The 27,809-nt window shown below is 43.7% G+C and overlaps 1 protein-coding gene across 9 annotated transcripts in view; it reads right to left on the reverse strand.

Annotated features, from left to right (window-relative positions):
* LOC106571269 (collagen alpha-1(XII) chain) overlaps nucleotides 1-27,809 on the reverse strand; it is a 104,379-nt gene that overhangs the window by 39,923 nt on the left and 36,647 nt on the right. For 7 of the 9 annotated variants that reach the window (XM_014144106.2, XM_014144102.2, XM_014144105.2 and 4 more), the window contains exons 15-29: nucleotides 27,477-27,743; nucleotides 26,850-27,042; nucleotides 26,592-26,716; nucleotides 21,272-21,421; nucleotides 20,981-21,100; nucleotides 20,542-20,706; nucleotides 19,045-19,191; nucleotides 17,999-18,141; nucleotides 16,710-16,842; nucleotides 14,143-14,279; nucleotides 6,777-6,906; nucleotides 6,214-6,353; nucleotides 5,111-5,243; nucleotides 4,948-4,968; nucleotides 4,201-4,340 (exon numbers count right to left, since the gene is read on the reverse strand). In XM_014144106.2, the coding sequence (XP_013999581.2) occupies nucleotides 4,201-4,340; nucleotides 4,948-4,968; nucleotides 5,111-5,243; nucleotides 6,214-6,353; nucleotides 6,777-6,906; nucleotides 14,143-14,279; nucleotides 16,710-16,842; nucleotides 17,999-18,141; nucleotides 19,045-19,191; nucleotides 20,542-20,706; nucleotides 20,981-21,100; nucleotides 21,272-21,421; nucleotides 26,592-26,716; nucleotides 26,850-27,042; nucleotides 27,477-27,743 (2,144 nt within the window). The remainder of the gene's footprint in view (nucleotides 1-4,200; nucleotides 4,341-4,947; nucleotides 4,969-5,110; nucleotides 5,244-6,213; nucleotides 6,354-6,776; nucleotides 6,907-14,142; nucleotides 14,280-16,709; nucleotides 16,843-17,998; nucleotides 18,142-19,044; nucleotides 19,192-20,541; nucleotides 20,707-20,980; nucleotides 21,101-21,271; nucleotides 21,422-26,591; nucleotides 26,717-26,849; nucleotides 27,043-27,476; nucleotides 27,744-27,809) is intronic. The other 2 variants (XM_014144098.2, XM_014144107.2) reach the window with 2 other exon arrangements.

The raw sequence follows: 27,809 nt of genomic DNA on the forward strand, positions 1-27,809 counted from the left end.
CTCAGAGACAAAAAGCCCTGAAGTTCATTAGCTCACCACTGGGCACAAACTGGTGAAATCAACATTTTTCAATGTAATTTATCACTGTATTGTATTGTGGAATCTACATGGAAAATACATTGCATTTGAAAAAAGTAATCAAACTGTTGTTTTCAGGGTGAAATTTCAACCACAGGATTATGCCATCATGGTAACCAATTTTCAACATTGACAAACCTTGTATAAAATCTGTTGAATTTGTCACTTTGAAACAACGTCAGATCTTCAACGTATAATAAAAAAACTATAGGCTGAGCAGCACCTCCTAGAATGAATCTATCTACAGCTACCCTTTGGTCTCCCATCCAGGGTTTTAACCAAGCCCAGCCCTGCTTAGCTATGATATTTGTCACAGACCGTTTCCAATGTGCTATCTTGAGAATGACCATTGAGAAATCTCAACTTAATAGATTCACTGTTGCTATCAAAGTCATTTCCAATGGGTAGATCTAACAGAGCAAATGAAATGTAACCATACTTTATCAATCCTGTATCATCAATGATGTTATTTAGGCCTACAGTATATACCATTTGGACAGTCATCAACAGCTATTGTTTCAATTCAACCATGGATTCAACTAAAAATAGACATCTTTGGTAAATTTCGTTTTAAAAAAACATGTTGGATTCATGTCTCCATCTAACAAAAAATAATCTAAATTAAAGAATTACTAAATTAAGTCAAACTATATTTAAAGTGCATTTCAAGTTTGATTTGATTGAGTCCTACTAATTGAGGTTTTCTTCAAAATTGTTGCTCAAAGCTGCGCGCATAGTGGATGTTTAAGCACCACAATAGAGACAGACCGAGCTACTGAGAGCGTTTGTGCGTGTTGTATGTTGCGCTTTTCTGTGTGGTGATAAAATGGAGATGTCATCAATGGCATCTAAACAATTAACTCCATTAAAAATGCAACGCATTAACAACATGTTAACTTTGACGGTCCTAATAAAATAAAATAAATCTAACATTGTATTCCCATTGGAATTTGGTTATGCTTTTAGATGGTTGAAAGCATAGTGATAAAACATTGAGTATTCAACCAACTATTGACTGTCTTTTTGAGTAGGTGAAAATAGGTTGTAATCTCATTGATTAACATATCAACGAAATATTACCCAATTGGGGTCGTTGGGGCCAAGCAGAGTTCTTCTACACTGTCACAGGGAAGCCATCCAAACATGACCAATGTAAACTCCAAAGCTCTTACATCAATTTTGACTTTTACGAGGCTAGGGAACTCTCTAACTCTCTCATTAGCCAATGCCTTTCCCCTCATTTCAGTCTAGCAGAAACAAAAGCGGGGTTCCCCAAGGATGAATTATTTACCCATTTGGGTGAACAGAGTTGCTGATTCAAACACCTTATAAGAAAGAACAATTGCCTTTCTTTCACTACTGTGTTCATAAACTAGTAGTGTATAAAGGGAAGATTCATTGGTCTTGAGGGACACTAGACATCATGGAAGAACAATTTTGTAATACTACAAGCCAATATTTTAAATGTATCCTGTCATTTAATGGGAACTACAGATGTAGGATCTTAATTTGAGCACTTTTTGATGCTAAGAATTTTCCTGGAAATTTTCCTGGATATGCAGATGAGCTTTGTGATTTCCATAAATTCACAGAAAACTCGCACTAACACAGGGTTATATTAACAGTATTGCACTTTTCATTTAACCACATTTCTAGCTAATAGCCTAACCACCGTTCAAGCAACATTATGGACTAAACGGTAAAATCCTGTCATTGCAAGAGTATTCTGCTGTGACAATACTGGTCAAATTAAGATCCTACAACTGTACAGTAAGCAACATCTACCAATGGCATGAAACGTTATAGCCACGGAATGGACAACATACAATACATTTTCCATTGTATTTGCTTGTCTGACATTCATTTAGCAGATCACCTAGACTACACATCCACTTTTTGTATTTCGACATCACTAAACCATTATATTAGAGACAGGCAGTGGTGGAAAAAGTACCCAATTGTCATACTTGAGTAAAAGTAAAGATACCTTCAGAGAAATGACTCAGATAAAAGTGAAAGTAACACAGTAAAATCCTACTTGAGTACAAGTCTAAAAGTATTTGGTATTTAAATATAATTAAGTATTAAAAGTAAATGTAATCGCAAAAATATACTTAAGTATCAAAGTAAAAGTAAAACTATAAATTGAAGATTCCTTATATTAAGCAAACCAGGCGGCAGCATTTTCTTGTTTTTTATTATTTACAGATAGCCAGAGGCACACTCCAACACTCAGACATCATTTACAAACAAAGCATTTGTGTTTAGTGAGTCCGTCAGTTCAGAGGTAGGGATGACCAGGGATACTCACTTGATAAATGATTGAATTAGAAACTTTTCCTGTCCTGCTAAGCATAAAAAATTTAACGAGTACTTTTGGGTGTCAGGGAAAATTTATGGAGTAAAAAGTACATTATTTTCTTTAGGAATGCAGTGAAGTAAAAGTACAAGTTTGCAAAAAATATAAATTGTAAAGTAAAGTACAGACACCGCAAAAAATTACTTAATTACTTAGTAGTACTTTAAATTATTTTTCTTAAGTACTTTACACCACTGGAGACAGGCACTTGAGGGTCCCAAGTGTGAATGTCATGCCTGGCTTATGTTAAATCAACAAGTCTGCAGACCACAACATCACAACAGCAGTATGTCTCCATACTGTTTTAAGTGGACAGCGATACTATAATATAATTCCAATGATGTGCTATGATGGGATTAGATAGACATGTAACAGCTCTGTCCTATGGTGTCATGTTGAAATCACAGTTTAGAGAACTGATACAATGTTTGGGGTACCCTGTCATAACTTCTCAGACACTTAAAACATTTTAAACTAACCAAATTCTTTTCAAATAAGCGCATCGTCAACCGAGAAAAAAAAAAGGTATTTCCTAACAATTTCCGTAGCAGGTCACAATTAAGTTATCAGTTAGGAATGTGGGCTTGGCTGCTAGATACAGACCTCCTTAAAGTACACAAACAGACTGGATAGGAGGACCATGTCATAATTTGTCACGGTTGTCGTAAGAACGGGAGCAAGGCGCAGCATGTGTAGAGTTCCACATCTTTATTCCAAAGTGAAACTTCAAACAAAAACAAATAACTCAACTAAACATGACGACATGGTGCACAAACAAAAAACAATATCCCACAAACACAGGTGGGGAAAAATAGCTACTTAAATATGATCCTCAATTAGAGACAACGATTACCAGCTGCCTCTAATTGGGAATCATACAAAACACCAACATAGAAAATATAAACTAGAACACAACATAGAAATATTAAACTAGACTACCCCCTAGTCACACCCTGACCTACTACACCATAGAGAAACAAGTGCTCTCTATGGTCAGGGCGTGACATAATTCTAACGTCAAACTAACAATGTGGACGAAGACAAAATACCAGGGAGGACACCAATTGTGGATCCCAAGAGGAAAGGGATTTCATATTACAATAAACCAATTTAGAAATGCTTAAGTACTTTTATGAGAACGGAATTAGCCATTTGACTTTAAAGGTTCAATGCAGACATTTTTATCTCAATATCAAATCCTTTCTGGGCAACAATTAAGTACCTTACTGTGATTGTTTTCAATTAAAATGGTCAAAAATAAACAAAAATATCTTCTTAGCAAAAAGCAATTTCTCAAGCTAGAATTTTGCTAGGATTGTCTGGGAGTGGTCTGAATGGGGAGGGGAAAACTGAAAACTAGCTGTTATTGGCAGAGACTATTCATTCATTTACCACCTGGTGATTTCACCAGGCAGGCCAAAACTCCATCCCACGACAACAGACTGGCATATCATGCAGACTTTTTAAACTGCTCTTACACTAAAAGGCCATTATATAAAAAAAAACACAGGAAAATCACGTTTTTTACTGCACTGGGAAGTACTTATGGTTTCATCATTGGGGTTAAACTAGCTCCGTCACCACTCAGTTACAGACTAGAGAGCAAGAACAGCTTCCTCTATATTATAGGTAAGTGAACTGAGAGATGTCATACCCAGAGGGCCTAGGATTTAGAAGTTAGTTCTGGGTAGACACTACTTATCAGTGCAAAACAGTCTGGGAATTGATAACAGAAACTACTGGAGGGTGTGTGTTGTACTTACCGAGAGAGCTTTGCCTCCTGCCACAGGTTGGAAGGAGATCTTGTAGTTCTGGACGGGGCCTGGGGCGTGGTCCCACTTCACTGTCAGAGTGACCGTGGTCGCGTTGAACACCTGCAAGTTCTGCGGAGGTCCAGTGGGAGCTAGGAACACATTCAAATCAATACACTGACCCAAGACAGTGGTGGTTTATATAAAATGGCTGCAGGGAACATTAGGCAGCCTTTACCAATCCACAATCACATGGTGGTCAGGAAGCTGGATGAAACAATGATGATGAGAATAGGGGGTGAGATGATGAGAACACATGATTTGGTGATGAAGTACACATAAACGACATGATGGAGAGTGAAGCAGCCAGTAAGGTTACTATACTATATGACACATGCATTTCCAATGATGGGGGACATTGATGAGGAATGATTGTGACATGATGAGGATTGAAATTAACGACACGAGGAATGACAATGTTATGACATGAAAAACGACATCCATTTAATGACATGAGAAATGATATTATGGCAAATGGTTGACAATTAGGTGTCTGTTGTGGAACGTCCGGACACCGCCGGGTCAGTAGTCACACTTTTGTATTTGCAGCTCTTTCAAGGCACAGCAATGCACATGCAGATGTATTTTATAAAAGTGTGTTTTCCATCAACAACACTTTAATTATCATTCGCATTACCATTTTAATCATAATCATGAACATTACATTGATAATGTCCTTCTCCGTTTCAAATAACATACCAGCTGTAGTCATCTTTAACACTGGAAAAAGAGAATGTCATGAGAACAGGGAAAGAACAAGGTTATTTCAATACGTTATGGACCACATCTGTGATCTAAATGTAAAACATGAATGTCACTGATAGGAGAATGAGAGAGGAGAAGAACAAAAGGGTGAACCTACATGTGCGCTGGCTGCCAATCAGGTCCTCGCTCTCTGACTCGTCTGGGTAGATGGCCGTGACGGTGACATCATATAGGGTGTCCGGGTCCAAGTTCTCCAGATTATGGGACGTTTCATCACTGTTCAGGATAGCCTGGAGAGATGGATGGAGAGATAGAGGGGAACAGGTAGAGGGGGACAGCGAGAGAGAGAGTGGTGGGCAGAACGAGATGGAGAAAGAGGGAGACAGAAATAGAGAGGGAGACAGAAAGAGAGAGGGAGACAGAAAGAGAGAGGGAGACAGAAAGAGAGAGGGAGAGATAGAGAGAGGGAGACAAAGAGAGGGGGAGAGATTGAGAGACATAGACAGAGATAGAGAGAGAGGGAGAGAGAGAGATATAGAGACAAAGAAACAGAGACAGAGGGAGAGATAGAGAGACAGAGAGAGAGGGCGAGAGGGGGAGAGACAGGGCGAGAGAGGGAGAGACAGAGAGAGAGGGAGAGAGACAGAGACAGGGAGAGTGGGGGAGAGAGAGGACGAGAGAGGGAGAGACAGAGAGGGAGAGAGGGGGAGAGAGAGAGAGGGAGAGAGAGGGAGACAGAGAGAGAGGGCGAGAGGGGGAGAGAGAGAGAGAGGGAGAGAGGGGGAGAGAGAGAGGGGGAGAGAGAGAGGGAGACAGAGAGAGAGGGCAAGAGGGGGAGAGAGAGGGCGAGAGAGGGATACAGAGACAGAGAGGGGGAGAGAGAGGGCGAGAGAGGGAGAGAGAGATGGAGAGAGAGGGCGAGAGAGGGAGAGATGGAGAGAGGGGGAGAGAGTGCGAGAGAGGGAGAAATAGAGACAGGGAGAGAGGGGGAGAGAGGGGGAGAGAGAGGGAAATAGAGACAGGGAGAGAGGGGGAGAGAGAGGTCGAGAGAGGGAGAGACAGAGAGAGAGAGAGAGAGACAGAGAGGGAGAGATAGAGACAGGGAGAGAGGGCGAGAGGGGGAGAGAGAGTGCGAGAGGGGGAGAGATAGAGACAGGGAGAGAGGGGAAGAGAGAGAGGGCATAAACAGTCCCAGTCCACTCCATAGCAGTAAATAGACCAGAATCAGCAATCACCATCGGCTAGAGTAGATCAACATACATATTGGAAGTTGTTCTCTCCCTTCTTGGTCCAGCCGATTCGGTAGAGGGCCACGTCAGGGGCCCCGTGTTCCCATGTGGCCCTGAACGAGGTCTGGGTCACCTCGGACAACTTCAGGTTCTGCGGGGCAGGAACAACATCTGTACACATGGACGGAGATGTGAGAGAGGGAGATTATTCTGATTATTATGAGGAAGTCCTGAGAGATGAGGCAAGGCCATTCCGTTCGTCAGAGGGGCTGCGAACCATGTGAGGAACATTTTAGCTGTGAGTCCATTTTATAAATAAATGGCCAACAAATGGGTTTTGAGTGTGTGTGTGTGTGTGTGTGTGTGTGTGTGTGTGTGTGTGTGTGTGTGTGTGTGTGTGTGTGTGTGTGTGTGTGTGTGTGTGTGTGTGTGTATAGAAAACAACATTTCTTCAAATCATCTGGGATTAATGATGAACAAGGCCCCATGCAGTGAGCGATAGCAGACTCGCACACAAAGTCTGTAGGCCCATATATAATTAACTAGACTCTCTCTCACACACACACACACACACACACACACACACACACACACCTGTAATGGCTTGGCCAAGCATTGGGTTTCCAACACCTGCGTCGTAAACTGGGGTGACAGCAACCTCGTACTCAGATTGAGAGATGAGGTTGGCAAGAGGCAGGGATGTTATATCTCCATTGACTTCAACCTGGCAGAAAAGAGATATAAGGATAACGATTTTAGGAACAACAAAGTAACAATATTATTTTTGCTGAAGAACTAGCATGAACTAACACTACCAACATGAACATAAACTATGATTTGTGGTATGACTATAGAATTTACAGCAAAATCTTGACAACTGTAGTATTTTGAACATTGATGTCAACCAATAAAACGTTGGGAGTTGTTGTCTCAACGTGAACTCCCCCTCTATGTTTCCTTTTTATTTCTAAATGAGAAAAGCCATATGAATAATATACCGTGTCCTTAAAAAAAGTATTGAGGCTATATTGGTAATTCCAGAGGATATTTGATGGTAGGAAAAACTCTTGATGTCAAAAAGCTTCCAGCAGAAATGCTGAGAAATGTCTTACCTCAGTTTCCACTTCGAACTTCAAGAAAAAAAATCAAGAAAGGGTATCCATAACAGCGATAGTTCTCCAATAGCAACGCAGAGGAACAGACCATAGAACATAAGTCCACAGAGAGAGGCTCCTTTGGAGACAGCAGTCTGCAGATGAGAGGATCTGGGTAGGGATCAGTGGAGGCTGCTGAGGGGAGGAGGGATCATAATAATGTCTGGAACGGAGTGAATGGAATGGCATCAAACACATGGAAACCAATTGTTTGATGTATTTGATAACATTCCACTAATTCCGCTCCAGCCAATAACATGATCCCATCCTCCCCAATTAAGGTGCCACCATACTCCTGTGGTGAAGATCTATCCAGTACTCCTGTGGTGAAGATCTATCCAGTACTCCTGTGGTGAAGATGTATCCAGTACTCCTGTGGTGAAGATGTATCCAGTACTCCTGTGGTAGAGATGTATCCAGTACTCCTGTGGTAGAGATGCATCTACTACTCCTGTGGTACAGTAGAGATGTATCCAGTACTCCTGTGATACATTAGAGATGTATCCAATACTCCTGTGGTAGAGATGTATCCAATACTCCTGTGGTAGAGATGTATCCAGTACTTCTGTGGTAGAGATGTATCCAGTACTCCTGTGGTAGAGAGGTATCCAGTACTCCTGTGGTACAGTAGAGATGCAGCCAGTACTCCTGTGGTAGAGATGTATCCAGTACTCCTGTGGTAGAGATGTATCCAGTACTCCTGTGGTACAGTAGAGATGCAGCCAGTACTCCTGTGGTAGAGATGTATCCAGTACTCCTGTGGTAGAGATGTAGCCAGTACTCCTGGGGTAGAGATGTAGCCAGTACTCCTGTGGTAGAGATGTATCCAGTACTCCTGTGGTAGAGATGTATCCAGCATTCCTGTGGTACAGTAGAGATGTATCCAGCACTCCTGTGGTAGAGATGTATCCAGCACTCCTGTGGTACAGTAGAGATGTATCCAGTACTCCTGTGGTACAGTAGAGATGTATCCAGTACTCCTGTGGTAGAGATGTATCCAGTACTCCTGGGGTAGAGATGTATCCAGTACTCCTGTGGTAGAGATGTATCCAGTACTCCTGTGGTAGAGATGTATCTACTACTCCTGTGGTACAGTAGAGATGTATCCAGTACTCCTGTGATACATTAGAGATGTATCCAATACTCCTGTGGTAGAGATGTATCCAATACTCCTGTGGTAGAGATGTATCCAGTACTCCTGTGGTAGAGATGTATCCAGTACTCCTGTGGTAGAGATGTATCCAGTACTCCTGGGATAGAGATGTATCCAGTACTCCTGTGGTACAGTAGAGATGCAGCCAGTACTCCTGTGGTAGAGATGTAGCCAGTACTCCTGGGGTAGAGATGTAGCCAGTACTCCTGTGGTAGAGATGTATCCAGTACTCCTGTGGTAGAGATGTATCCAGCATTCCTGTGGTACAGTAGAGATGTATCCAGCACTCCTGTGGTAGAGATGTATCCAGCACTCCTGTGGTACAGTAGAGATGTATCCAGTACTCCTGTGGTACAGTAGAGATGTATCCAGTACTCCTGTGGTACAGTAGAGATGTATCCAGTACTCCTGGGGTAGAGATGTATCCAGTACTCCTGTGGTAGAGATGTATCCAGTACTCCTGTGGTACAGTAGAGATGTAGCCAGTACTCCTGTGGTACAGTAGAGATGCAGCCAGTACTCCTGTGGTACAGTAGAATGTATCCAGGACTCCTGTGGTACAGTAGAGATGCAGCCAGTACTCCTGTGGTAGAGATGTATCCAGTACTCCTGCGGTACAGTAGAGATGCAGCCAGTACTCCTGTGGTATCCAGTACTCCTGTGGTGGAGATGTATCCAGTATTCCTGTGGTAGAGATGTATCCAGCACTCCTGTGGTACAGTAGAGATGTATCCAGTACTCCTGTGGTAGAGATGTATCCAAGACTCCTGTGGTACAGTAGAGATGTATCCAGTACTCCTGGGGTAGAGATGCATCCAGTACTCCTGTGGTACAGTAGAGATGTATCCAGTACTCCTGGGGTAGAGATGTATCCAGTACTCCTGTGGTACAGTAGAGATGTATCCAGTACTCCTGTGGAAGAGATGTATCCAAGACTCCTGTGGTACAGTAGAGATGTATCCAGTACTCCTGTGGTAGAGATGCATCCAGTACTCCTGTGGTACAGTAGAGATGTATCCAGTACTCCTGGGGTAGAGATGTATCCAGTACTCCTGTGGTAGAGATGTATCCAGTACTCCTGTGGTACAGTAGAGCTGTAGCCAGTACTCCTGTGGTAGAGATGTATCCAGTACTCCTGCGGTACAGTAGAGATGCAGCCAGTACTCCTGTGGTAGAGATGTATCCAGTACTCCTGCGGTACAGTAGAGATGCAGCCAGTACTCCTGTGGTAGAGATGTATCCAGTACTCCTGTGGTGGAGATGTATCCAGTATTCCTGTGGTAGAGATGTATCCAGTACTCCTGTGGTACAGTAGAGATGCAGCCAGTACTCCTGTGGTAGAGATGTATCCAGTACTCCTGTGGGAGAGATGTATCCAGCACTCCTGTGGTACAGTATAGATGCAGCCAGTACTCCTGTGGTAGAGATGTATCCAGTACTCCTGTGGTAGAGATGTATCCAGTACTCCTGTGGTACAGTAGAGATGTATCCAGTACTCCTGGGGTAGAGATGTATCCAGTCCTCCTGTGGTAGAGATGTATCCAGTACTCCTGTGGTAGAGATGTATCCAGCATTCCTGTGGTACAGATGTATCCAGCACTCCTGTGGTAGAGATGTATCCAGCACTCCTGTGGTACAGTAGAGATGTATCCAGTACTCCTGTGGTACAGTAGAGATGTATCCAGTACTCCTGTGGTAGAGATGTATCCAGTACTCCTGGGGTAGAGATGTATCCAATACTCCTGGGGTAGAGATGTATCCAGTACTCCTGTGGTAGAGATGTATCCAGTACTCCTGTGGTGGAGATGTATCCAGTATTCCTGTGGTAGAGATGTATCCAGTACTCCTGTGGTACAGTAGAAATGTATCCAGTACTCCTGGGGTAGAGATGTATCCAGTACTCCTGTGGTAGAGATGTATCCAGTACTCCTGTGGTACAGTAGAGATATATCCAGTACTCCTGGGGTAGAGATGTATCCAGTACTCCTGTGGTACAGTAGAGATGTAGCCAGTACTCCTGTGGTAGAGATGTATCAAGTACTCCCGCGGTACAGTAGAGATGCAGCCAGTACTCCTGTGGTAGAGATGTATCCAGTACTCCTGCGGTACAGTAGAGATGCAGCCAGTAATCCTGTGGTAGAGATGTATCTAGTACTCCTGGGGTAGAGATGTATCCAATACTCCTGTGGTACAGTAGAGATGTATCCAGTACTCCTATGGTACAGTAGAGACGTATCCAATACTCCTGTGGAAGAGATGTATCCAGTACTCCTGTGGTAGAGATGTATCCAGTACTCCTGCGGTTCAGTAGACATGTATCCAGTACTCCTGTGGTACAGTAGAGATGTATCCAGTACTCCGGTGGTAGAGATGTATCCAGTACTCCTGGGGTAGAGATGTATCCAGTACTCCTGTGGTAGAGATGTATCCAGTACTCCTGGGGTAGAGATGTATCCAGTAATCCTGGGGTAGAGATGTATCCAGTACTCCTGGGGTAGAGATGTATCCAGTACTCCTGTGGTAGAGATGTATCCAGTACTCCTGTGGTACAGTAGAGATGTAGCCAGTACTCCTGTGATACAGTAGAGATGCAGCCAGTACTCCTGTGATACAGTAGAGATGCAGCCAGTACTCCTGTGGTAGAGATGTATCCAGTACTCCTGTGGTACAGTAGTGATGCAGCCAGTACTCCTGTGGCATCCAGTACTCCTGTGGTGGAGATGTATCCAGTATTCCTGTGGTAGAGATGTATCCAGCACTCCTTTGGTACAGTAGAGATGTATCCAGTACTCCTGTGGTAGAGATGTATCCAGTACTCCTGGGGTAGAGATGTATCCAGTACTCCTGTGGTAGAGATGTATCCAGTACTCCTGTGGTACAGTAGAGATGTATCCAGTACTCCTGGGGTAGAGATGTATCCAGTACTCCTGTGGTAGAGATGTATCCAGTACTCCTGCAGTACAGTAGAGATGCAGCCAGTACTCCTGTGGTAGAGATGTATCCAGTACTCCTGCGGTACAGTAGAGATGCAGCCAGTACTCCTGTGGTAGAGATGTATCCAGTACTCCTGTGGTGGAGATGTATCCAGTATTCCTGTGGTAGAGATGTATCCAGCACTCCTGTGGTACAGTAGAGATGTATCCAGTACTCCTGTGGTACAGTAGAGATGTGTCCAGTACTCCTGTGGTAGAGATGTATCCAGTACTCCTGTGGTAGAGATGTATCCAGTACTCCTGTGGTAGAGATGTATCCAGTACTCCTGTGGTAGAGATGTAGCCAGTACTCCTGTGGTAGAGATGTAGCCAGTACTCCTGTGGTAGAGATGTAGCCAGTACTCCTGTGGTAGAGATGTATCCAGTACTCCTGTGGTAGAGATGTATCCAGTACTCCTGGGGTAGAGATGTATCCAGTACTCCTGTGGTACAGTAGAGATGTATCCAGTACTCCTGTGGTAGAGATATATCCAGTACTCCTGTGGTAGAGATGTGGCCAGTACTCCTGTGGTAGAGATGTATCCAGTACTCCTGTGGTAGAGATGTATCCAGTACTCCTGTGGTAGAGATGTATCCAGTAATCCTGTGGTAGAGATGTATCCAGTACTCCTGTGGTAGAGATGTATCCAGTCGAGACCCTTAGCTCTTCCATCAGTCATTTCTAAATGTTCTTGTTGGGGTGTCCAAGGAGACACTTTTGTTCAACTTCACTTGAACTTTCATCATAGCTTGAAAGTCTCTTAAATCCAAGTGAGAAATAATGACGATGGATGCCCAGTGTTTTACTGCATCTCTGAGTCTGTGGCTGGGTGCTGGGGTGCTGAGGTACTGGGGTGCAGGGGTACTGTGGTGCTGAGGTACTGGGATGCTGGGGTGCTGAGGTACTGGGGTGCAGGGGTGATGGGGTGCAGTTGTGCTGAGGAACTGGGGTGCTGGGGTACTGTGGTGCTGAGGTACTGGGGTGATGGGGTGCAGGGGTGCTGGGGTGCTGAGGTACTGGGCTGCTGGGGTACTGTGGTACTGGGGTACTGTGGTGCTGAGGTACTGGGATGCTGGGGTGCCGGGGTGCTGAGGTACTGGGGTCCTGGGGTACTGGGGCGCAGGGGTGATGGGGTGTAGGGATGCTGGGGTGCTGAGGTACTGTGGTGCTGAGGTACTGGGATGCTGGGGTGGTGGGGTACTGGGGTGCTGAGGTACTGGGGTGCAGGGGTGCTGGGATGCTGGGGTGCTGGGGTACTGGGCTGCTGAGTTACTGGGGTACTGGGCTGCTGAGGTACTGGGGTGCTGGGGTACTGGGGTGCTGGGGTACTGAGGTACTGGGATACTGGGGTGCTGAGGTACTGGGGTGCTGGGGTACTGAGGTACTGGGGTACTGGGATACTGGGGTGCTGAGGTACTGGGGTGCTGGGGTACTGGGGTGCTGAGGTACTGGGATACTGGGGTGCTGGGGTACTGGGATACTGGGGTGCTGAGGTACTGGGATACTGGGGTGCTGAGGTACTGGGGTGCTGGGGTGCCAGTATGCCTCTTTCAGCATGTCGTCCTGGCCAAGCCTGCCCATGGAGTCAAGATCGCAGTCTACTGAATGTGCAGCTAATATAACACCCTGTGACATCAATGACTTGTGACTTTCCCTTAATAAACTCTGTCCCCTATTTAGGGGACTTTGAACGGTTCTGGACCGTTTCCAACCAACATTTTTGTGTACAGGGCGCTTAGTGAACGGCGCAACATCAATTGTTGTGCACTTTGTGACAGCACTGGTTGTCCCGCTTCGCATGCCGTTCTCCGCTCTCATCTGAAATGCAGTATGTGAGCATAGGCAGCGACACGTCACATTTCCTGGCCTATCCAGACAAAGGATCGAACTCTCCTGGTGATGAAGCTTGCAGCTTCACTTACAATATGGCATATGAAACATATGAAAGTGAGTATCTCACTTTGATGTTCTCAGATGGATTTAGTGCTCTCAACATGAAAAAATAATGAATAATTTCATAGAATTTTAACAAGACCACTTTTCTTGGTCACAGCACCCCGTGCTTAAAGCTGAAGTCGTAATGAGTCAGCAGGGATTTGAATGGTCTCTGCGCATCGCCCAGAGGATGCTGGGCAGAAAATGCTAGGCAGAAAATGCTCAGTCACCATAAAATGGTGGCAATTTTGTACACTCACTAAGTATGATCATATTTATTTATTATTTAAGAAAGGTTAAATATTAGATAAGTCGTTTATAATTTGATTGTTACTATATTTAGAAAGCATTTAAATCATTTCAAACCCTAATCCCCACTTTTGTTGAAAAGGAAATATATATATTTTTATCATATTTGTACTGTGTACTTGAGCTTGTGTCCTCAAAAGTGACTACACCTCAAAGATGTATAACTATTTTTACTAGAAAGGTGAGATTTGAATATTTCTGGCAGTGTAAGCATTACTAGGTATTGTTTATGGCCCTCTCATGATAAATAATTACCTTTGGGTATGTGTATTTAGGCGGAAATCTACATTATAGCCCATATGGCTCTGGTCAAAAGTAGTGCACTCTGGAGGGAACAGGGTAGCATTTGGGACGCATTCAGAAGTAACATAGAGTTCTTCACTAACACTTTCCCAATGACGTCAGTGTGTAAATGTTTGGTGTTAGATAGTGTCACCTCTTTGAGCTCTCCATCCTCTGGCTTGTAGGTGATGATGTACTTGAGGACTTTCCCCGGGGAGGCATCCCATCTGAGCTTCATGGTGCTATGGGTGACAGCAGTGATCTGCAGCTTACCCGATATTGGCAAGGATACTGGGGAAGAAGAATGACAGAGAAATGGACAGAGAGGGAGAAAAGAAAGAGTGTGAGAGGGGGGCAGGGGAATGAAAGTGAATGAGTCTTAGAACCACCTGTATTGTGAGGGAAAACAGTTTTAGAGAGGGAGAGAAAGAGAGAGAGAATGAGAGAGAGTGACAGAGAGTGACAGAGAGTGTGTGAGAGAGAGAGACACAGACAGACAGACAGACAGACAGACAGACAGACAGACAGACAGACAGACAGACAGACAGACAGACAGACAGACAGACAGACAGACAGACAGACAGACAGACAGACAGACAGACAGACAGACAGACAGACAGACAGACAGAGACAGAAAGAGAGGGGGAGTGTAGAGACATCCTCAACCACAGTTACCACCTAACTACTAGTGTAGAGACATCTCCAACCACAGTTACCACCTAACTACTAGTGTAGAGACATCTCCAACCACAGTTACCACCTAACTACTAGTGTAGAGACATCCTCAACCACAGTTACCACCTAACAACTAGTGTAGCGACATCCTCAACCACAGTTAACACCTAACTACTAGTGTAGAGACATCCTCAACCACAGTTACCACCTAACAACTAGTGTAGAGACAGCCTCAACCACACAGTTACCACCTAACAACTAGTGTAGAGACATCTCCAACCACACTTACCACCTAACCACTAGTGTAGAGACATCCTCAACCACAGTTACCACCTAACTACTAGTGTAGAGACATCCTCAACCACAGTTACCACCTAACTACTAGTGTAGAGACATCCTCAACCACAGTTACCACCTAACAACTAGTGTAGAGACATCCTCAACCACAGTTACCACCTAACTACTAGTGTAGAGACATCTCCAACCACAGTTACCACCTAACTACTAGTGTAGAGACATCCTCAACCACAGTTAACACCTAACTACTAGTGTAGAGACATCCCCAACCACAGTTAACACCTAACTACTAGTGTAGAGACATCTCCAACCACAGTTACCACCTAACTACTAGTGTAGAGACATCCTCAACCACAGTTACCACCTAACTACTAGTGTAGAGACATCCTCAACCACAGTTACCACCTAACTACTAGTGTAGAGACATCCTCAACCACAGTTACCACCTAACAACTAGTGTAGAGACATCCTCAACCACAGTTAACACCTAACTACTAGTGTAGAGACATCCCCAACCACAGTTAACACCTAACTACTAGTGTAGAGACATCTCCAACCACAGTTACCGCCTAACAACTAGTGTAGAGACATCCTCAACCACAGTTACCACCTAACTACTAGTGTAGAGACATCTCCAACCACAGTTACCACCTAACTACTAGTGTAGAGACAGCCTCAACCCACAGTTAACACCTAACTACTAGTGTAGAGACATCCTCAACCACAGTTAACACCTAACTACTAGTGTAGAGACATCCTCAACCACACAGTTACCACCTAACAACTCGTGTAGAGACATCCTCAACCACAGTTACACCTAACTACTAGTGTAGAGACATCCCCAACCACAGTTACCACCTAAGTACTAGTCTACGGACCTCCACAACACAACCCACCCACCCACATCACATCCAGCCTCTGTGTTTATGACAGAAGCATGATGATCCTACTCACAGTGCTAGTTTAAAATGACAAATAAAGGAAACCACAAGTGAGCTAACACTACTGTTGTGGTGTCTAAGTGGCGGCCTACAAAACAATAACAATGCTTTATGACAGTGAGAAATATCTTATAACGTCCACCATAAAAATCTAAGCCCTGTGTACTTAACCATCATGTGGAATTATGTCAGTTTTCTTAAGACACTCTTAATGAAGCCAAGAAGGAGAGAATGATGGTTATTCTCCCCATAAGAAACCTATACTTCTGCATTTTCTAATGGGAAACCCTATGGGAACTTGTTGTTGTTTAACATTTTACTGCCACCAATCAGACCCAATATATCCCTGGTTGTGTAAATGACCTTGTTTAATAGGCCTACAAGAGCAATATAAACAAGTTCCATCCATGTCTAACCCATTTAACACAACTTAATGAGCATGGAGGGCAGGGGATGTTGTTTATTTCAGCATTGTGTACCCTAATGAAACAAATGCACTCCCACAAGAGTGGAAGTCATAAGAGCTGCTATCCCCACATTAAAGTTTCCTTTTAACCATCTCTGTCCAGCGTCTTTGTGAAACTCATCTCAATACACTTCCTGTCTATCACTGTAGCTCTTCTTACATAATTCGACATCCAAATAAGGATATTGGATTGGCTGAACCTGGACACCTTTATAGGAGGTGACTTCAAGGTTTGGGATGCGTAATTGGGATGAGGTTGTGTGAGGAAACCGACGAAGAGGAAGACAAACAGAAAGGACAAGAGGAGAGGAGGCGAGGGAGCAGAACAGCTGCAACACTTACAGGTGGTTTCAGTTCCCTTCAGCGGCTCTGCGCTGGTCTCCTCTCCAGTCACGGAGAAAACGTTGACCATGTACTCGGTCAGAGGTGTCAGCTTGGTCAGGACCACAGTGGTGACCGTCCCATCGACAATCATCTAAAGAGAGAGAAAAGGGCATGGTCGTTATGCAGGAAACCCCAAGCTCAAAATCCAAGTATATTCAACAGGAGGTAGACCAGAAGATAGATGGTGACCTCAAGTCACCCCTCCCTGCGAAGGAGTTTCAAATTCGTCATGGGATAACATTGTAATTACAGCAGGTCAAAATAAAATGTTCCTAATACGGCACACGTTTAGGAAACCCAAAACAAAGCTGACATTTTCTCGCACACGTACTCTCGCTTCTATGTTTCAGAGGGATATCCAAAAGAAATGACCACATATCAGCAAATCGAAAGTGAAATCTGATTTATTTGTGTGAATAAGTGTTTAGGGTTCCAATGCAAGCAATAAAAATGAAGGAGAATGGTTGGAAGGCCAGGATTCTCTTTTCCAGCAGGAGTTAAGCAACAAGTCTAAACTAACTGGGTCTGGTCTAAGGTTTTTTTTAAATTATTTGAACCTTTATTTAACTAGGCAAGCCAGTTAAGAACAAATTCTTATTTACAATGACGGCCTACCCAGGCCAAAACCGGACAACACTGGGCCAAGGTTGGGGCCTGGTGGAAACTCTTTTGTCTTGCTTTCAGACAGGGCTCACTAGAACCACCCAAACCCTGACCAGGGACAATGAAAACACAATGCACGGAACAGACCCAGTCCTGTATTTATGAGGACATAAGTGACAGAAGGTTACAGTAAGTGTAACTGAATGCAGGTCTGCCTCAGCCACTGTGGTACACTTGTCAATGCTGAGAAGAGCGCCAGATCACTTGAGCTTAATCTGACTGAATCAGATCCGCAAGAAATGGATTGAAGATGGGAACTAGGTGGATTTAAGCAAAAATGTTACACTGGATACACTTGATAACTGTGAAATCTCCAGCGAGGCTGCATATAGGGCAGTACCTACACCAGAAACTCCTGGATAAACAGACTAAAATTAGACCACTGCCAAAGTAACCAGATCACCTCATGGCAAGATGAACCATGGAGGTCTGAGAGAGGAATTCAGACCAAAAGGAATCATTCAGCCAATTCTCTGTCAAATCCAAACCAGGTGTGACGATGAATAGCTGATGCTCTTAAAATGCTATGACCTTGGAGAGGTGAGTTGATTGAGTTGAGGGGAGGTATAGTACTATAGGCTTACCTGTTCAGTGATTCCTCCCGCCACGGGCATGTAGTCGATGCGATACTTTTCCACGGGACCTTCGGGCCCTGTCCAGGTGGCACGGAACGAGTGGTGGGTCACCTCGGAGGTCACTAGGTTAGTAGGCGGCTCCAGGCCTCCTCCTGGTTGAAGAGCAGAGGGAATGTGAGCCGACACGTCAAATATTTCACACACTCAATTCTCCAACCACAAATCTGTCCCTTTCACCTCAGCCTCACCGACACAGGGCTGTTAGGGCTGTTTATATAGCGAGTTGACATTTATTGTCATGAATCTTGCCTTGGAGGCAGAACCGAGCAATTTCCGGTAACTGGGCCAGCTGCAAAATCAAAATTGTCTATATCGTAAAAATTAATGAAAACATACATTTGCTTTTTGGTCTTAATTTAAGGTTAGGGTTAGGCATTAGAGTTGGCAGTGTGGCTAAGTTTAGGGTTAAGGTTAGGTTCAAAATCAGATTTTATGACAAGATATATTACAATAAATGCGAACCTGCACCATTTTGAAAAAATACTTTCTTTTTTTAAAGTTTCAATCCCCATGGAGTAAATCACTATTTTGTCTCCTCATAAATTTGATTGAAGGACAAGAGTGTGTCCAAAAAACAAAAGTTTCCATCAACTGGTTGGACCTTGTCTAACTTAAGTCAATAAACTTAAATTTATCAAGTGTGTTAGGCAAACTAGTGACAGTTTCGAGGCAATATCCACAAGTGTTGGCATTTGTTCTGTCTTTTCATTGGCTCATCTCATAAATCATGCTGGTCTTATTGCTATTCTCCACCTGCTATGCTAATCCATTTATTCAACTGATGGGAGATATCAGTACAGCTTTTTCTGGCTTACAGGTTAAATGGCTTTTTAATGTATTTTCCTTGCCATCTGATGCTGTCTTAGATTAGAAATACCCCTAAACCCCTAAATGCTGTACCAAGTACAATACCCAGCATACAAAGAACTAGCTTACTGTGATTTGAGAGCGAGAGAGAGAGAGAGAGAGAGAATAAGAGATGATGTTGGGCTTACCTGGACCCTTCACACTGTTACAGAGGTTGATGGTGAGCTCATCCACTATGTCCAGCAGAAAGGAGAAATCATTCACGTTGTACATGTGAATATCATCTGGGTCTGAGGCAATGGACCTCAACTCATTCTCATCAGCGTTCTTCACACCTAGAAACCACATCACACCACAATATTTACTTCTGTTGGGATCATGACAAAATAGACTCAACTGTCTTCTGTTTATGATACAATCACAACACAAAAATCTGTTTATTGTAAAATGTCCGTTTTCATTGTCCCCCACAATGAAATTGAAAAGAGGACTGTGGATCTGTCCATTAGTACGTGCATACATTTTCACGTTCATCACACGCGATATCTCAGACACCACTAGCCCGATTTTGACAAAACATGGGTGAATGATGCGTCTTGCCATAGTGATCTGGCGTTTACAAAATTACACTGATTGGCCAGATGGTGGCGCTATAACAAGCGATTGAAAATGCTAACTCTGAAAGGTAACGCCCCTCACCCCATTTGACCTAGTCATGAAATTCCGTACATATGTCCCTCTCCCCTAAGGTCCGCCATGATGGAATTGCCAGCATTTAACATTTTGTGAAAAACACTTAAAACGCTCCTCCTCTAGCACCGTATGACCGATCTGCACGAAACTGTCAACGCAATCATTTTCAGACCACTACCTAAAACAACATGGCCGCTATTGACCAATAAACATTCACGTGGTTGGGGTCTGGCACATTAATGCATATAAATCAGTCAAGGAAATTCGTATTGTAACAAAATTTGGTACATATGTTGCAAACACTGTCAAGACTCAACCTATGCAAGAACAATCATATCAACCACACAGTAGCGTTATAATACGCACATGTTTATATCTCTTTATCTGTTTGAATGAGGAAATTTGGCACACATACTCAGGGATATGCTAACCCACGCGATATCTCAGACACCACTGGCTCAATTTATTTTTTATTTAATTTTTTTTTAACCTTTATTTAACTAAGCAAGTCAGTTAAGGACAAATTCTTATTTTCACTGACAGCCTAGGATCAGTGGGTTAATTGCCTTGTTCAGGGGCAGAACGACAGATTTTTACCTTGTCAGCTCAGGGATTCAATCTAGCAACCTTTCGGTTACTAGTCCAACACTCTAACCACTAGGCTACCTGCTTCGGTGAATGATGAATGATGCATCTTACCATAGAGATCCTGAATTTACAAAATTACACTGATTGGCCCAAGGGAGGCACTATAGTAATTAACTGTACGTACATTACTCACACACAATATCTCAGACACCACTGGCCCGAATTTAATTAAACATGGGTGAAATATGCTTCTTGCAAAATTACAATGATTGGCCGAAAGGGGGTGCTGCATCATTCTTGGCGGATGACATGTTTACTGTTGCGTTGTTTGACATGGTCACAAACTTTGATGGTTAACTGAAACATGCAATGTTGTTCGGTTATACACTAGGAGGGTCACTCACCGATGGCGTAGAGCTCGATGTTTTCGTCCCTCAGCACCTGGGAGCTGGTGATAATCTCATCCTGCGACTTGCCGTCAGTGATGAGCACACCGATCTTGCGTGAGTCTTTACGCAGTCCCACGTTGGGCTTGAAGTTGTTCTGGAGGATGTACTTCAAGGCCATACCTACAGAGATATTAGAGAGAATGCTTCATGTTACGTCAAGTTGACTTCAGTTAAAGATGCACTCCAGGATCTTAAGCACAACAAATCCACAAAATATAGTACGAATTGGATTCGTAACATATCATACGAATCGCAAAAACAAAAAGGACGTAACATATCATACGCAATGGATGACGTAGTACTACTGGCTGAAATTAGACAAAAGTTTGAGAGCGCATCTTTAAGTTAAAAAGATGACAGTTTGCAGTTGGCCCTTTATTTCATGATATGTCACCTGTCATGGTGTTTCCCCCTTTGTAGGGCAGGTCAGCCACAGCTTTGAGCAGCCCGTCACGGGTTGGGTGGGCATTCAGATGCCACTCAGTCTTGGGGTCTCCACTGTACTGAACCATACCTGGAGAGAACAAACAGAACCACAGTATGACGCCAGCGTGATTGATCAGAATCCAACATGCATTTCCATTTCCAGTACCAAGTCCAGACCAAACTTAAAGAGAATGGGCTGGGTGATGAACCTATGCCATCATACATATCACCAACGGGATTTGATCAAAAGATAGATTACCGATCATGACTCTCTCAGGGCTGATGTCAAATACACCAACAATGCGAGCGATGAAGGCTCGGATGGTTTTGAAGTTGAGACGGCCAATACTCCATGAGCCATCGACCAGCAGGATGATGTCAGCCTTGGCCTGGCTCTTACACTTGGCCTCTGTAAGGAGTGGAGGAGAGGGCTGTGAGAGGGAGGCCTGATACCATGGACATTCCTCGGATGTGTACAGTTCATGTAGTGTGATAAATGAGAGGATGTGTGTCAGAAAGGGCGAGAAGGGTGCCAAAGAACAACAGAATAATATAAACACTTTCAGACAGACATGCACAAACAAAATATGCACACCAAACACAGAGATGAACAACAAGCAGAAAGACATCACCAAAATCCCAATAACACACTAACATTGAACGTTTTTATTTACAATAAACATGTTTTGCTACAACTCGTTTTGCAGCGTATTTTTCTCTTCTCTTGAAGAGGGGATGAACTCTTGTTTTCCCCTTGGGTCTTGTTATTTGTTGTCTTCTTCTGGTCTTTTTCTTCTTCTGTGTCAATCCTGTTGTAAATCCTCAAGGTCTTTTTATGGCCTGCAGCCTTCTTGATGTACTGTATGTGGGGCAGTCATTGGGTTTGTCCCCTGCCCTGAACAACTAGACCGACCCTGCTGACAGATGATATACGACAGACTCCTCTCTCCCAGAGTTACTGCAAATTCCTGCTGTGCTCACTATTTGCTACACCAGACACCTGTGGGGGTGAAAGGGGTTGCTGCTTGCTCGTCCTGCAGCCGAGCAAAAAGACCCAGATGCACCGAGTCGATTGGACACCGAGCTATGCAATCTGCCACGGTGTCTGCGAAATTGAAAAAAGGTTAGAAGAGAAAACAATTATTTACCCACTTTTCTTTATTGAAACATGGAGAAACAGATGCTTAACGACGTGTGGGGGATCGCCCCTTGTAAAATGCATATCTGATTATATAATGGACCAGTTTGTTTGAGTTATAACACTGGTAAACAAGCGCTTTTCCGTAAGCTTAATGTACACTACTGGTCAAAAGTTTCAGAACACCTACTCATTCAAGGGTTTTTCTTTATTTCTACTATTTTCTACATGTAGAATAATAGTGAAGACATCAAAACTATGAAATAACACATATGTAATCATGTAGTAACCAAAAAAGTGTTAAACAAATCTAAATATATGTTATATTTGAGATACTTAAAATATAAACCCTTTGCCTTGATGACAGCTTTGCACACTCTTGGCATTCTCTCAACCAGCTTCATCAGGTAGTCACCTGATAATGCATTTCAATTAACAGGACTGCCTTGTTAAAAGTTAATTTGAGGAATTTCTTTCCTTCTTAATGTGTTTGAGACAATCAGTTGTGTTGTGACAAGGTAGGGGGGTATATAGAAGATAGCCCTATTTGGTAAAAGACCAAGTCCATATTATGTCAAGAACAGCTCAAATAAGCAAAGAGAAACAACAGTCCATCATTACTTGAAGACATGAAGGTCAGTCAATACGGAACATTTCAAGAACTTTGAACGTTTCTTCAAGTTAAGTCGCAAAAACCATCAAGCGCAATGATGAAACTAGCTCACATGAGGACCGCCAGAGTTACCTCTGCTGCAGAGGAAAAGTTAATTAGAGTTACCAGCATCAGAAATTGCAGCCCAAATAAATGCTTCACAGAGTAACAGACACACCAATAAGAAGAAGAGACTTGCTTGGGCCAAGAAACACAAGCAATGGGCCTGGTTGGCCCTGTCCGGGGTAAAGTCAGATGGGCCACAGTGTCTCCTGACCCCTCCTGTCTCAGCCTCCAGTAATTATGCTGCAATAGTTTATGTGTAGCGGGGCTAGGGTCAGTCTGTGATATACGGAGTATTTCTCCCGTCTTATCCGGTGTCCAGTGCGAATTTATGTATGTATGCTCCCTTTAATTCTCTCTCTCTCTCTTTCTCTCTCTCTTCTCTCAGAGGACCTGAGCCCTAGGACCATGCCTCAGGATTACCTGGCCTGATGACTCCTTGCTGTCCCCAGTCCACCTGGTCGTGTTGCTGCTCCAGTTCCAACTGTTTGACCTGCGGCTATGTTCTCCGGACGTGCTACCTTGTCCCGGACCTGCTGTTTTCGACTCTCTCTCTCTACCGCACCTGCTGTCTCTAACTCTGAATGCTCAGCTATGAAAAGCCAACTGACATTTACTCCTGAGGTGCTGACCTGCTGCACCCTCTACAACCACTGTGATTATTATTATTTGACCCTGCTGGTCATCTTTGAACATTTGAACATCTTGGCCATGTTCTGTTATAATCCACAAGAGGACTGGCCACCCCTCAGAGCCTGGTTCCTCTCTAGGTTTCTTCCTAGGTTCCTGCCTTTATAGGGAGTTTTTCCTAGCCACCGGGCTTCTACATTTGCATTGCTTGCTGTTTGGGGTTTTAGGCTGGGTTTCTGTATAGCACTTTGTGACATCGGTTGATGTAAAACGGCTTTATAAATACATTTCATTGAATGGACATAGACCGGTGGAAGTTTGTCCTTTGGTCTGGAGGCCAAATTAGAGATTTTTGGTTCCAACCGCTGTCTCTTTGTGAGACGCGGTGTGGGTGAACGGATTATCTCTGCATGTGTATTTCCCACCGTAAAGCATGGAGGATGAGGTGTTATGGTGTGGGGGTGCCTTGCTGGTGACACCGTCTGTGATTTATTTAGAATTCAAGGCACACTTAACCAGCATGGCTACCACAGCATTCTGCAGTGATACGCCATCCCATCTGGTTTGGGCTAAGTGGGACTATGACCCAACACACTTCCAGGCTGTGTAAGGGCTATTTTACCAAGAAGGAGAGAGATGGAGTGCTGAATCAGATGACCTGGCTTCCACAATCCCCCGACCTGAACTTAATTGAGATGGTTTGGGATGAGTCGGACTGCAGAGTGAAGGAAAAGCAGCCAACAAGTGCTCAGCATATGTCTGAACTCCTTCAAGACTGTTGGAAAATTATTCCAGGTGAAGCTGGTTGAGAGAATGTCTAGAGTGTGCAAAGCTGTCATCAAGGCAAAGGGTGGCTATTTGAAGAATCTCAAATATAAAATCCATGTTTAGAATATTTCTGGTTACTACATGATTCTATATGTGCTATTTCTTAATGTTGATGTCTTCACTATTATTTTACAATGTAGAAAATAATACAAATAAAGAAAAACCCTTGAATGAGAAGGTGTTCTAAAACTTTTGACCAGCAGTGTAAGTCTCGGAGACATTCATCAACAAAACCACATGTCATCAACTGAGACCGTGTACACTGTCTGAGAGGCATCTGATAAAAAACACATGACGCTGACTTTGTTGTTTAGAATGCATCACAGGATACAGTGTCACATTAAGCAAATACATAAAGCAAATAGATGAATCTATCTACGTTGACTGGCTAGTATGTGTTCATTTAAAGGACTGATTCATTCTGTAGTCTGTTTATAGTGTCATCCAGTGGTGTAAAGAAGTTAAGTAAAAATACTTTAAAGTACTATTTAAGTAGTTTTTTGGGGGTATATGTACTTCACTATTTATATGTTCTACAACTTTTACTTTTACTTCATTACATTCCTAAAGAAAATCATGTACTTTTTACTCCATCCATTTTCCCTGACACGTTACATTTTCAATGCTTAGCAGGACAGGAAAATGTTCCAATTCACACACTTATCAAGAGAACATCCCTGGACTTCCCTACTGCCTCTGATCTGGCAGACTCACTAAACACAAACGCTTCGTTTGAGCCTTGGAGTGTGCCCCCATCTATCAGCAAATAAAGACAAATTAAAACAATTGTTCGGCCTGGTTTGCTTAATATAAGGAATACACTTATTAGCAATTACATTTACTTTTGACAATAAAGTATATTTAAAACCAAATACTTTTAGACTTTTACTCAAGTAGTATTCTACTGGGTGACTTTCACTTTTACTTGAGTCATTTTATATTAATGTATCTTTACTTTTACTCAAGTATGACAATTGGATACTTTTTCCACCACTGGTGTCATCCTAGTTCTAATTGGCTCTACCACATACAGTCACTATGGGTACATATATACAGTACCCCGAGGGCTATACCACCCTCTGAGCCAGGGAGAAGAAAAACCCAATTCCACCCTATAACCACACTAGCTTGGTCATTATTAAACTCTAGGGCCAAACTACTGCAGTAGTTTTAGTGTCAGCGGTGAACGCCCATGTGTGTGTGTGTGTGTGTGTGTGTGTGTGTGTGTGTGTGTGTGTGTGTGTGTGTGTGTGTGTCCAAGGTCAGGTCTGGGTGCATGGTGGACTGGAACATCTCTAGCTCTGCTCCGATTGGTGCGGTGGGCAGTGTGTTACTGTGTGTCAGTGTGTCTGCTCCCACGTTACTGAGACTAATTTCTGCCCAGGGTCACCAGCTTTCTCTCTGGGGTCTTATACGAGAAACAGAACATTTTCCTAGCCGCATGCAGTTCTGTTCCACGGCAGCCCGGTTGGCACTGCGTAATCTCCTGGTTGTAAAACATCTCTAATTGCAAGCAGAGAAACTTTTTTCCATTATGCTAACTTTTTTTGCGATGTAAAAATGGGAAATATTAACTTTTGCATGTCAAGAAGTATTAGGGATGAAACAATATGGCTGCTGGGCCAAATGGGCACGGTGATGAGAAATATCAGCAACGTAATAGGTTTGGCATGCTGAACGTTTGTGGGTGGGGGGGGTGTAACCTGACTAATCCTTCACTGGCACTGGAGCAAGAAAAAGGAGGTCAAAACACCCGCAGTTAATCATGAAAATATCAATGTCCCACTTATCAATACACCCCATCACAGTCTTAACATGATATGAGGCAGAAAAGCCCATTAAAGCCAAACAGCTATAAATGATTAGGACTCATTATAATCAATGGCTGTATAATGTGGTGTGTTATTCTAATGGTTGTGATGTTGATTAGTTTAGACAAACACATAATTCACTAGTGGGATAATTAGTACCATGTCTCTCACAGTGGGAAGACCACTCCTCTGCTCTAATGGGGGTGGGCGCAGAGATGGGCTGTGGCTGGGATGCTGTGTGTCTGTGGTTTGGTCCGTGTGTCTATCGGAGTGGCTGTTCTGTGGCTGTTCTATGGCTGCATCCCATATGGCCCCCTATTCCCTAATCCCTATATCGTCCTCTGCTCTGGTCAAAAGTAGTGCACTATGTGGGGAGTAGGGTGTCATTTGGGACGCATCCTAAGTCTGTACATATGTGTATTATAGTCGGTTATGTTAAGGTATTATAAGGTTTTACCGTTCCAAGATTCCAATGGCACTTCGGGTGCCTCGAAGAGGGTAGTCTTCTCCTCTCCAGCCAGTGCTGCAGAGTGGCCTCCATCAAACATTCCAAGCACAGTCACAGAGTACTTTGTTCCGGCCCTGATGAGATGGACAGATGAGATTTAAAGTTACTTTTATCCTCACAATGTCCTATGTAACCGTCTAAGAATGTCAGATCAATGTCACAACACCGACAACTTTCTGTCTGAAGATAGAACTTCCTGTGTCTCACCTGAGCTCCTCAAGCACCACAGTGTTGTCATAGGGCCCAACCAGCAGCTCTCCCAGGTCGATATCATCGCCACTGGGGTGGAAGGTGACCTTGTAGCCACGAACATCTCCTGGAGCTGGGTCCCAGGAGACTCTGAAACTGTTCTTGCCGGGCTCTGAGGTCTGTAGGTTTCTGGGAGCTTTGTAAGGTGACACTACAAGAGGACAGACAAATAGAGAAACCATATCAGTTCAAATTCATGGGAGAAAAGTAATAACGTAATAACTTCAACTTTGGCAACGCTAGTCTTTTTTCATTGAGATCAGCCAACACACATTCCAGTCAGTTTCTCATTAGTCCATAATACAAGTCTTAAGTCCTAGCTTGTGTCCAAAATTGCACCTTATTTCCTTTATAGTACACTACTATTTACCAGGGCCCATAGGGGTCTGGTCAAAAGTAGTGCACTATATAGGGAATTCCAGTGTCTTACAACCCAATGGTATGCCATGTGTTAGTGGTAAGCTCTCTGTATTAACCAAGAGTCTGAGGTTGTGTTAGTGAAAAGACAGCTGCTCCACCTACAATACTCCCATAGTGTGTCCTACTGTCTCTCATATCATGGGGTTGAATTATGCACCAACGTACGTGTCGTTCCTACTCCTTGCCTTGCTTTTCCTTCTCCCCGCTTGTAAATGGGGTGCACCTTGATGCCATAGGTGGTCATGGGCGTCAGGCGCTTCAGCACGGTGGAGGTGGAAGTGCCGGGAACCCTAGCGACCATCTCTTTGCCCCCAGCGGTGGGCGTGTAGGTCACTCGGTAGTTGATGACTTTACCCGGCGCGGCCATCCACGTTACCTTCATGCTTCGCTCAGTCTCGTCGGACACAGTAAGCGCCTCAGCAGCAGCAGACACTAAGGACAGAGAGGAGGGCAATATTTCATAAACATCTACCCTTCGATATGTAGCGAGGATGCTGA

The sequence above is a fragment of the Salmo salar genome, chromosome ssa15 (genome assembly GCF_905237065.1).
Source record: "Salmo salar chromosome ssa15, Ssal_v3.1, whole genome shotgun sequence".
Classification (NCBI taxonomy): Eukaryota; Metazoa; Chordata; class Actinopteri; order Salmoniformes; family Salmonidae; genus Salmo; species Salmo salar.